This window comes from Lynx rufus, unplaced genomic scaffold (assembly GCF_022079265.1).
Source record: "Lynx rufus isolate CCGP_SWC_20201006 ecotype Redwood Valley unplaced genomic scaffold, mLynRuf1.p SCAF_3, whole genome shotgun sequence".
Classification (NCBI taxonomy): Eukaryota; Metazoa; Chordata; class Mammalia; order Carnivora; family Felidae; genus Lynx; species Lynx rufus.
This window is the reverse complement of record NW_025814845.1, coordinates 159,954,127-159,966,895: the sequence shown is the minus strand read 5'-3', so window position 1 is coordinate 159,966,895 and position 12,769 is coordinate 159,954,127. Positions and strand designations below refer to the sequence as shown.

Here is a 12,769-nt window from a genome sequence, read left to right as displayed (position 1 = left end):
TTTTAATGATGGTTTTCTTTGCTGTGCAAAAGCTTTCAGTTTCATATAGTCCCATTTGTTTATGTTTGCTTTTGTTCCCCTTGCCTTTGGAGTCTGATCCACAAAACCATTGCTGAGACCAATGTCAAGGAGCTTACTGCCTGTTTCCTTCAAAGGATTTTATAATTTCAGGTCTTACATTCAAGTCTTTAATCCAGTTTGAATTAATGTTTGTGCATGGTGTAAGAGAGTGGTCTAGTTTCATTCTTTTGCATGTGGCTAACCAGTCTTCCCAACATTATTTACTGAAGGGACAATCCTTTCTCCATTGTGTTCTTGGATGCTTTGTCATAAATTAATTGTCCATATGTATATAGATTTATTCCTGGGGTCTCCGTTCTTTTCCATTGATCTGTGTGTCTGTTTTTGTGCCAGTGCCATATTGTTTTGATTGCTATAGCTTTAAAATATATTTTGAAATTAAGGAGAGTAATACCTTTGGTTTTGTTCTTTTTCTTAAGTTTGCTTTGGCTATCAGGGATCTTTTGTGGGTTCATACAAATTTTAGAGTCATTTGTTCTTGTTCTGTAAAAATGATGTTACAATTTTGATAAGGATTGCATTGAATCTATATATAGCTTTGGGTAGTAGGGACTTTTTTTTGGCACATGAATATTTTTTACTATCATGTTTTCACCATCAAAACTTATGATCTTGGTCTTTCCTTCTTGCCTTTGTGTAAGGCCAAAAGAATGATGCTGGCTACTTTGACAGCCTTAAAGCAAACTCCAGGAATGTCACTAACAGCATGACCTTTGCAACCAAATCTAACAACCAGAACTTCATCATTTTCCTCAATAAAATTCAAACAACAATCATTGGGTAAAAAGGCTGTGATTTTTTAGCCTTTCTTGATCAGCTGGACCCTGAGACGCTTCCTGATGGCTAAATTTAGCTATTTGGCTTCAACACCTACTTTTTCCAGTACAATTCCCTTTGCATGGGAAGCACCTCCAAAAGGGTTGCCATTCAGGGCTGTGTCCACATAGGCCTTCATGTACTTTGATCATGCCACTTCTGATGCATTGGTGGCTGTGAGCTTCCTGGCAGTATGAAAACTGCTACACTTGCCCATCCTGCCGGTATCATGGGCCTGAACAAAAGAGGTAGTAGGGACATTTTACCAAGATTAATTATTCTAATTCACAAGCACAGAACATCTTTTCATTCATTTGTGTCTTCTTCAATTTCTTTTATCAATATATTATAGTTCTCTGTGTACAGATTTTTTACCTCTTTGGTAAAATTTGTTTCTAGATATTCTTCTTGATATTGTTTTTTTTTTTTAATTTATCTTTCTGGGAGTTTATTATTTATATATCGAAATTTAACAGATTTCACAAGTAATTTTATATTCTGCAACTTAATTTATTCATTCTAATATTTTTGTTTTGGTGGCGTCTTTGTATATATGATCTCATGTCAATTGCAAAGAGTGACATTTTTATTTATTCTTTTTCATTTTGTATGCCTCTTATTTCCTTTTGTTGACTAATTGCTGTGGCTAAGACTTCCAGTACTATGTAGAATAAAAGTGGTGAGTGTGGGGATCCTTATCTTCTTCCTTAACTTCAAGGAAAAGTTTTCAGGTTTTCCTCATTGAGTAAGGTGTTAGTTATGGGTTAATCATATATGGCCTTTATTATGCTGAGGTACATTTCCCCTATCAGCACTTTTCTGACAGTTTTTATCAAAATTGGAGTTGAATTTTATTCAATGCTTTTTGGGCATCTATGGAGATGATCATATGATTTTCATCCTTCATTTTGTTAATATGGTATATCACTTTGATTGCAAATGTTGAAACATTCTTGCAACCCTGGAATAAATCCCACTTTATTTTGGTGTTTGATCATTTTAATGTATTGTTGAATTTGGCTTCCTAATATTTTTTGAGGATTTTTGCATCTATGTTGATCAAAGATAATGGCTTATAATTTTCTTTTTCATGGTGTCCTTCTTGGTTTTGCTCACAGTAATGCTGGCCTCACAAAATGTATTTGGAAGTGTTTCCTGCTATTTAAGCTTTGGAAGATTTTAAGAAGAATACATGCAAAATCTTTTTTTTTTTCTTGTTTTGAATGTATTCACAGTGACCCATATGATCCTGGACTTTTGTTTGTTGGGAGATTTTTGGTTACAGATTCAGTCTCCATACTAGTAATCAGATTGTCTGTTACTTCATGATTCAGTTTTAGAAAATTGTATGTTTCAAGGAATTTATACACTTCTTCTAGGTTGTCCAATTTGTTGGTGTGTAATTGTTCATAATAGTCTCTTATGATCTTTTAGATTTCTGTGCTGTCAGTTTTAACTTCTCTTTGATTTCTGATTTTATTAGTGTCTTCTTTTTTGTTGTTGTTTTTTGTTTGTTTTATTTTGTTTTTGGTTGTGATTTTTTTTTTTTTTTTTGGTTAGTCTAGCTAAAGGTTTGTCCATTTTGTTTTATTTTTTTCAAAGAACCAGCTCTTAGTTGCATTGATCTCTTCCATTTTTTGTCTCTTTTTATTTATTCCTCTTCTGATCTTTATTATTTTCTTTCTTCTGCTGACCTTGGGCTTTGTTTGTTTGTTTTCTAACTCCTTCAGATATAGACTTAGACTTATATAGTAGGACTGTATTGCTGTGATCTTTCCTTTTAGAACCACTTTTGCTGCATCTCAAGGATTTTGATATGTTGTATTTCTGCTTTCATTCATGTCTAGGTATTTTTTCTTTGATTTCTTTCTTTAAAAATGTTGCTTATTTATTTTTGAAAGAGAGTGTGTGCGCACGAGTGAGGTAGGGACAGAGAGAGAATCCCAAGTAGGCTCTGTGATGTCGATGCATAGGCCAATGCCAGGCTTGAACCCACTAACTGTGAGATCATGACCTGAGCCAAAACAAGAGATGCTTAACTGACTGAGCCACCCATCTCTTTGATTTATTTGTTTGACCCATTGAATGTTTACTAGCATGTTGTTTAATCTCCACATATTTATAGTTTTTTCCAGTTTTCTTCTTCTAATTGACTTTTATACCATCTCATTTGGAAGAGATCCTTGATATGATTTCGGTATTTTGATGATGTTTTGTAGTCTAACATGTGATATGTCCTGGAGGATGTTTTATGTGCGTTTGAGAAGAATGCATATTCTCTTGCTTTTGGATAGAATATTCTGTGTAGCACTATTGTCTGTTTGGTTTAATGTTTTTTAAGACCGATGTTTCCTTATTGATTTTCTATCTAGTTGATCTATCCACTGAGATAAGTGGGGGTTAAATTCCCTACTATTACTATATAGCTTTTCATTTCTCCGCTTAAATATGTTAATATTTCTTTATGTGTCCTGGTGCTTCTGTGTTGGGTGTGTGTATATTTATAAATGTTATATCTTCTTGTTAAATTGACCCCTTTATCGTTACGTAAAGTCTTTCTTTATTATTACAGTCCTTGTTTTAGAGTCTATTTTGTTGGCTATGAATATAGATATGCCAGCTTTTTTGTTTGTTTCCATTCCATGGAATATCTTTCTCCATCCCTTCACTTTCAGCTTGTGTTTGTCCTTTCTTCTGAAATTAGTCTTATGTGTGTAGAACACAGATAGGTCTTGTTTTTTTTAATCCATTCAACCATTTTATGTCTTTTGATTTTAGGGTCCATTTACATTTAAAGTCATTATTGATAGACATGTAGTTATTGCCATTTTGCTAAAGGCTTTCTTCTTCTATTTCTCTCTTCCCTAGTGGTTTGATGTCTTTTGTTAGTGTTATATTTATATTTCTGTCTCATTTTCTTTTGTGTATTTACTTTTTGTATGTATGTGTGATTGTTGTGAGGTTTACATATAATTTCCTATGTTATATGAGTTGAGTTGACAGCAAATTAAATTTGAACACATTCCAAAACTTTCCATTTTTCTCCTCCTGTCGTGTTTTCTATTTTTATGGCACATTTGCATCTTTTATGTTAGGTACACTCTAACTAATTATTATGGCTTTAGCTAGTTTTACCATATTTTTCTTTTAACCTTCATACTTGCTTTATAAGTGATTGATCCACTATCTTTACTATGCATTTACCTTTTCCAAAGAGCTTTGTTACTTTCATATGTTTACCTGTTATTAGTTGTTGTCATTTCTTTTCAGTTTAGAGAAGTCCTTTAAACATTTCGTTTCAGGCCATTTTAGTGGTGATGAACTGCTTTAGGTTTTGCTTAACTTGAAAACTTAATCTCTTTATTCAGTTCTGAATAATAGCCTTACCAGGTAAAGAATTGTTGGTTGAAAATTCTTCCACTCAACACTTTGAATATGTCATTTTACTGTCTTCTGGCTTGCATTATTTCTGCTGAAAAATCCGCTGATTTATGAGATTAGATTTACAAGATTTCCTTGCATATAGTACATTGTACTTCTTTTGCTGCTTTTAAGAGTCTCTCTTTATTTTTAAACTTAACCATTTTAACTGTATTATATCTTGGTGTGGATCTGTTTGGGTTTATTTTATTTGGGACTGCTTAGCCTTCCTGAACCTGTCTGTTTCCTTCCTCAGATTAGGGAAATTTCTGTCATTATTTCTTCAATTAAGTTTTTGGCCTGTTCTCTCTTTGCTCCTTCTGGGATCACTATAGTTTAAGTATTATTCCACTTGATGTTGTACTTAAGGACTCTTAGTTATCTTCATTTTTTAGCTCTTTTTTTTTTCCTGGTCTCTCTGGGTGAGTTCTGCTGCTTTGTTTTCCAGCTCAGTGATCCAGTCTTTGGCCTCGTTCTGTGTGCTGTTGAACTCCTCTAGTGTAGTTTTCAGTTTAGTTATGTCCTTATTTAGCTCTTTGACTTCAGTTTAGAACCTTCTTATATTTCCTGTCTCTTTGTTGAGGATCTCACTGTGTTCATCTACTCTTCTTCCAAGTTTGGTGAACATCTATATGACCATTACTTTTAACTCTTTATCAGGTTGATTGCTCATCTCCATTTCATTGAAGTCTTATGTTTTTTTTTTTCTTTCATTTGGAACATATTTGCCTGTCTCTTCATTTTTCCTTACTTTCTGTGTTTGTTCCTATGTATTAGACAAATCAGCTACCTCTCCTAATCTTGAAGGAACAGCTTTTTGTAGTTGTAACAAGAACCCTGAAAGCACAGTTCCCTCTGACCACTAGAGTAACATGCTCAAGGGATATCATGCTCAAGGTATATGCTCTGCACACCTATCTGCAGTGCATGGGTGCTCAGAGCTGGTATCCAGCACAGGTACATCATACAGTGGCACTGAGGTCCAAAGGTGAGTTGGGCTGGTGCCTGGCATGGCTGTACAGTATGGCTGTGATGCCATAGTGTGGACATGGTTCTTAGTTGGGTGTGCCCAAAGACTGTAGCAGGTTAGAGAGATATTCCAAAATGGTGCCCACCAGCACTGACATTAGCAAAGTAGGATGATGTTGCAGATGTGGCACCCACCAGTTTCTCTGTCCCCAGAGAAAGTTCAACAGTTTACTGCTTCTCTGGCAAGTGCTTTAAGTTTAGTAAATGGGTCTTTTCACATATGGTCCAGGTGCTTTTCAAATTAGCATTTTTTGCTCTGGGTCCCAGGTTTAGTGATTCTGCATGTGATCTTTTTAAGAGTGGGTTCTCCATGCTCTACAGTTCTATAGTTTTCCTGGATGTAATATCTATTGTTTTTCAAACCTCAGGGGTTGGGGGCTCATCTCTCTTATGTAGGGTCTAACAATTTAGCTATCTGTTGTTTAGCACAAACCTCTGATTCCTTGGTATTTTTGTTTCCCATCCCGATTATGTTTCACCCTGCTTGAGTAGGTTTTGTTTTGTTTTGTTTTGTTTTCTTTTTTGGCAACGTGGTGTCTCTCCCTCTCTTATCCATCTCAATGCTGTCTTTTTTGTCTTTTGCTATAGAGTCTCTGTGCATCCCGTTTTCCAGTCTTTTTCAGAATAAATTACTCCATATGTAGTTGTATATTGGTTGTAACCATGGGAGGAAGGAGTTCATGATCTTCTGATATTGTTGTCTTGAACCCATTTCCCCAAATGAATTGTTTCATTTACATGAGACAAAAATAGTGTTTCAGTTTATGTATTTCTGATTTACTAAATCATCTTTATTTATTTGCTTTATTTTAGGTGATTTATGTCATTACAATTGATGAAAAACCATACACTCTGCATCTCAGAAAACAGTAAGATGTATTTTCCATTAAAGCTTAGATTTTAATTTTGAATATATTTTTTAATTTTTTTAATGTTTTTATTCATTTTTGGGAGACAGACAGAGAGAGAGAGAGAGAGCATGAGCAGGGGAAGGGCAGAGAGAGACAGAGGGAGACACAGAATCCAAAGCAGACTCCAGGCTCTGAGCTATCATCACAGAGCCTGACACAGGGCTCGAACCCACAAACTGTGAGATCATGACCTGGGCCAAAGTCGGGTGCTTAACCGACTAAGCCACCCAGGTGCCCCTAATTTTAAATATTTTTGTACGCTGTTTAAATTAAAGAATGCAATATAATGTAGACTGTCTTTCTATTTTTCAAACAAGATTAATTATGTCTTGAATAATAGAAGAGTAGAATGATGTATAATAGAATGTTATATTTTAATTTTCTAGCTTATTATTTTCAAATTAAAAAATAAGCTACTTATTTCTAGATCTTCAATTGAGTATAAAGCCATTCAACCCAAGAACTGTAATTTATGTATTAAATAAATATGTCTGATGTGAAGTCAAACATGGTTACACATCAAGTGGTTTATTGGTGGAAAAGTCAATTAATGGCATACATTTTATGAATGTATTAATTATATATGTATTTATTTTTAACAAGTCTATTGGGTACATTTATGCATCATAAAACTCACTCAAGTGTATAATGCAATAACTTTACACTGTATGCAGCACTGCAACCATCAGCCATAAATCAGTTTTAGAATGTTTCAAATCCTACATAAGATCCTCACGCTGTTTCATATTTAATCCCTGTGCTCACCCACAACTACAGGCAACTATCAATCTATTTTGTGTCTCCTAATTTGCATTTTCTCAGTATTTCATGCAAGTGGAATCAAACAGCCTTTTCTTTGCCTGCATCTTTGAAAATATCTATTTGTAACAACTGCATTTTGTCTGCCTGCATCTCTGTACTTGAACAAGGATAAAGAAAACTACCCACTTAATTTATGACTGTTCCCATCTAATTCATGACCATTAAACTCATGTTGGTTTTTAATGTCTGTACAACTCCACTGAAATATTTTTTGATAAGACCATCAATGATCTTTACGTTGCTGAATGCCAGTTATGTTTTAGTTTTCATATTTCTTTACCAAATGGCAGCATCTTTTGTAGCTTATCAGAATATCCTCAGAAAATACTTTCTTCATCTGGCTTCATTTCTTCATTTGGCCAGAACACTGTGGACTCCTGGTTTAACTTTTACCATTGTGTTTACTCTCTCAGTTTTGTTTGGCTATTTGTTTCAACTTGTTTGTTTTTTATATTCTTCTTCATCTTTCCAATCTTAGAGTACTCCATGGTACTTTTCTTGAATCTTGTTTTTCCCTAGCTACACTCAATGACCTTATTATTTCATCCTTTCTTGTAGCTTTAATATTGATTACCTCCAAGTTATATCCCTACTTTATTCCTCTCCAATGGACATCATATTCATTTATCTGACTACTTATTTGATTATCAAGTGTTTGCTAGAATTCTCATACTTAACATATCCAAAATGTACATCTGATCCTCCTTCAAAATTTATCCTTCCTACAGTCATCTAAGCAAATGGCAATTCTATTCTTCTAGTTTCTCAAAACAAAATCTTGGAGCCATCCTTGATATCTTTTTTTTCTTCTGTTTTCCCTCACAATGGATTATTAATCCCAATGGATTATTAAATTCCAAGTGTTCAGTCTTCAAAATATACCCATAATTGAACCTCCACCACTGCTAACTGTCTTAGTTCAAGTCACAATCATATCTTTCCTGGATGATTGTAAGAGCCTAACTGCTTTCTCTGCTTCTACTTACTTGCCCTACAGATAATTCTCAACAAGCATTCAATCTGACTCTATTAAAATGTTGGTCTGGAGGGTCCCTGACTGGCTCAGTAAGAAGAGCATGTGACTCTTGATCTTATGAGTTTGAGCCCCACATAGGGTGTAGAGATTACTTAAATAAGTAAAACTTAAAAAAATAAAGTATCAATCTGATCATATCATTTATTTGTTCAAAATCTTCTCATCTCTGTGACACCATCTCTTACTACTGTCTCTCATCTTCAATCAGCATTTCATTCCAGTCACATCTTCCCCTAGCTGTTCTTTATATATAGAATGCATATTTTGGCCTCATGATCTTTGGATTTTCTCCTAACTCTGTCTGGAGTAACATATCTATGCAAATCCATGTGGCCTGTTTTTAGGTCTCTACTCAATCTATTCAGTGAGCTTTTCTGTGCTATCTACACTTTGCAACCTATCTACACTTTGCAACCTATCTATACTTTGCAACCAACTTCCTTCACCCAGGCCTTATTTAATAATGCTTAACATCTAACATGCTAGCAGTGTGTGTCCTTTACTGTCATGAAAACCAATGGTTTTGTCTTTTGTTTACTGCTGTATCCTAATGCCTAGAAGAGGATCTGTCAGTAGGCACTCAGTAAATATATGTTGGATGAAGATATACACAGGCACACACTGATACAGAGGATTTCAGTCTGTTCCAGTGTTAAGAAAAGCTGAACTTTCTGATATGCTAGTTCTGTCAATTTAAACTGTTATGCCACACTAAAATTACTCTAATTAAAGCATATTATTATATAAATCCAGTATATTTCACATTTATCTTTATTATAGTAATGTTTATATTCCTATTAAGTTCATGATTGACCATTTTTTATTTTTGTTTTTCTTAGCTCATTCTTATCCCAGAACTTTTTGGTTTATACATATAATGAAACTGGATTTTTGCATTCAGAGTCATCATATTTTAAGGTAAGCTTAAGATGGCTTAGATATTTATTATCACATGTTTATTGAAATGGCCATACCATTATCATTGGGATATGTTTGTTCTATGAGGACAATTTAATACAAATATTTTATTCCATATAATTGACCTGTTATGTGGTTGATTATTGTACATAAAAATAGTAAGTGAGAGAAATGGAGCTAAGACGGTGGAGGACCACTAATCTTGTCTCATCCCTTGAACACAGCTAAATAGTTATCATATCATTCTGAACACAGCAGACCAAAACACACCCAGGATCTAGTTTTTTGTTTCCTGCTTTTTGTGTTTGTTCTGTTTGTATTTTTTTTTCTTTCTTTCTTTTTTTTCCTTGTCTTTGCTCTTTTCTTTTCTGGACAAAATGACAAGATGGAGAAACTCACCCTAAAAGAAAGAACAGAACTCATGGCCAGGGATTTAATCAACACAGATATAAGTAAGATGTCTGAACTAGAATATAAAACCACAATTATGGGGTGCCTGCATGGCTCAGTTGGTTAAGCATATGACTCGTGGTTTCAGTTCAGGTCATGATCTCACGGTTTGTGAGTTCAAGGCCAACGTTGGGCTCTCCACGCTCAGTGCAGAGCCTGCTAGGGATTCTCTCTCTCTCTCCCCCTCTCTCTGTCCCTCATGAATTCTCTCTCTCTCTCTCTCAGAATAAATAAATAAACTTACATATATAAATAAAACCATGATTATAATAATATTAGCTGTGGTCGAAAAAGCATAGAAGATACCAGAGAATCCTTTTCTGAAGAGATAAAAGAACTAGAATCTAGTCAGGCTGAAATTAAAAAATCTATAACCTACATACAATCTCAATGGATGCCATGATTGTGAAGGTGGATGAAGCAGAGTAGTGAATCAGTGATATAGAAGATAAAATTATGGAAAATAATGAAGCTGAAAAATAAAAGGAATACAGAGGCCAAATATCATGATACAGCAATTAGAGAACTCAGCAACCTTTTAAAGAGGAAGGACATTTTGTATCATAGAAGTTCCAGAAGATGAAGAGAGAGAAAAAGGGGCGGAAGGTTTGTTTATATGAGCAAATCATAGCTGAAAACTTCCCTTATCTGGAGAAGGACATAGACATCAAAATCCAAGAATAGAAAACTCACATTAAATTCAACAGAAGCTGGGGCACCTGGGTGGCTCAGTTAGTTAAGTGTCCGACTTTGGCTCAGGTCATGATCTCATGGTCTGTGGGTTCAAGCCCCGCATCAGGCTCTGTGCTGACAGCTTGGAGCCTGGAGCCTGCTTTGGATTCTGCGTCTCCCTCTGTCTCTGCCCCTCCCCTGCTCATGCTCTGTCTCTCTCTGTCAAAAATGAATAAATGTTAAAAAAAAATTGAAAAAAATTCAACAGAAGCTGACCATCAGCAAGGCATATCATAGTCAAATTCACAAAATACTCAGACAAGTAAAGAATCCTGAAAGCAGCAAGAGTAAAAAAGTTCTTAAACTACAAGGGAAGCCCAGGTTTACAACAGATTTATCAACAGAAACTTGGCAGGCCAGAAGGGAGTGGCAGGATATTTTCAATGTGCTAAGTGGGAAAAAAAATGCAGCCAAGAATTCTTTATCCAGCAAGGGGGTCATTCAGAATAGAAGTTTCTCAGACAAACAAAAACTAAGAAACTTTGTGACCACTAACCCAGCCCTGCAAGAAATTTTAATGGGGACTGTTTGAGTGGAGAAAAGACAAAACAAAACAAAAAAGACCAAAAGTAACAAAGACGAGAAAGGACAAGAGAACATCACCAGAAACATCAACCCTACAGGCAACACAATGGCACTAAATTCATATCTTTCTATACTTCCTCTAAATGCCAATGGACTAAACGCTCCAATTAAAAAACATAGGGTATCAGAATGGATAAGAAACAAGACCCATCTCTATATGCTGTTTATAAGAGACTCATTTTAGACCTAAAGACACCTCCAGATTGAAAGTAAGTGGATGGAGAACCATCTATCATGTTAATGGTCATCAAAAAGGAGCTGGAGTAGCCATACTTATATCAGACAAAATAGACTTTAAAACAAACACTGTAAGAAGAGATGAAGCAGGACATTATATCATAATTAAGGGATCTGTCCATCAAGAAGATCTAACAATTATAAATATTTATGCCCCCACCTTGAGAGATCCCAAATATAGAAATCAATTATAACAAACATAAAGAAACTCTTTCATAATAATAAAATAATAGTAGGGGCCTTTGACAACCACTCACAGTAATGGGCAGATAATCTAAGTGTATCAACAAGGAAACATTGGCTTTGGAAAACACACAGCACCAGATAGACTTAACAGAAATATTGAGAACATTTCATCCTAGACAGCAGAATACACATTCATTTAAAGTGCACATGGAACATTCTCCAGAATAGATCACATACTGGGTCACAAATCAGCTGTCAATAAGTACAAAATGATCAAGATAATACCATGAATATTTTTAGAACAAAACACTATAAAAATTGAAGTCAACCAGAAGAAAAAATTTGGAAAGCCCTCATATACACAGAAGTCAAAGAATATCCTATTAAAGAGTGAATGGGTTAACTAGAAGATTAAAGAGGAAATTAAAAAATACATGGAAGTCGTGAAAATGAAAACACGGCAGTCCAAAACCTTGGGGTAAGCAAAGCAGTCATGAGAAGAAAGTATATTGCAATTCAGATCTGTCTCAAGAAGCAAGAAAGATCCCAAATACACAACCTAATCTTATATCTGAAGGAGCTAGAAAAGGAGCAGCAAATAAAGCCTAAAGCCAGCAGAAGAAGGGAAATAATAAAGCAGAAATAAATGGTATAGAAACAAATGAACAAAATACCTGGGGAACAATAAAACTAGGAGCTGTTTTTTTTAAAGAATAAACAAGATTGATAACCCCCTAGCCAGCCTTATCAAAAATAAAAGAGAAGGACCCAAATAGATAAAATTATGAATTAAAGAGGAGTGATTACAAGCAACACCACAGAAATACAATTATAAGAGAATACTGTGAAAAATTATATGCCAACAAACTGGGAAATCTGGAAGAAATGGACAAATTCCTAGAAACTCACAAAATACCAGAACTGAAACAGGAAGAAATAGAAAATTTGAACACATAACCTGCAAAGAAACTGAATCAGTTATCAAAAATCTCACAACAAACAAGAGTCCTGGACCAGACATCTTCCTAGGAGAATTTGAACAGACATTTAAAGGAGAGTTAATACCTATTCTTCTGAACCAGTTCCAAAATAAATAGAAATGGAAGGAAAACTTCCAAACTTATTCTATGAGGTCAGAATTACCTTGATTCCAAAATCATACAAAGACCCCACTAAAAAGGAGAATTATAAGCCAATATCCCTGGTGAACCTGGATGAAAAACTTTTCAACAAGATACTAGCAGATCAAATCTAACAGTACTTTAAAAGAATTATTCACCATGATCACGTAGGGCTTATTCCTAGGCTGCAAAGGTGGTACAGGTTTGCAAATCAATCAATGGGATACATCACGTTAATAAAAGAAAGGATAAGAACGATATGATCCTCTCAATAGATGCAGAAAAAGCATTTGACAAAATACAGCATCCATTGTAGATAAAACCCCTCAACAGCGGAGGTATGGGTGGAGCACTCCTCAACATCATAAAGGCCATATGCAAAAGACCGACAGCTAATATCACCTTGAATGAGGAAAAACAGGGAT

At 34.9% G+C, this 12,769-nt stretch overlaps 1 protein-coding gene across 1 annotated transcript in view; it reads left to right on the top strand.

The window, feature by feature from the left end:
- Positions 1-12,769, top strand: part of LOC124521203 (disintegrin and metalloproteinase domain-containing protein 18-like) — a 146,526-nt gene that overhangs the window by 6,273 nt on the left and 127,484 nt on the right. The window contains exons 3-4 of the mRNA XM_047092313.1: positions 6,160-6,215; positions 8,955-9,033. Of these exons, the coding sequence (XP_046948269.1) occupies positions 6,160-6,215; positions 8,955-9,033 (135 nt within the window). The remainder of the gene's footprint in view (positions 1-6,159; positions 6,216-8,954; positions 9,034-12,769) is intronic.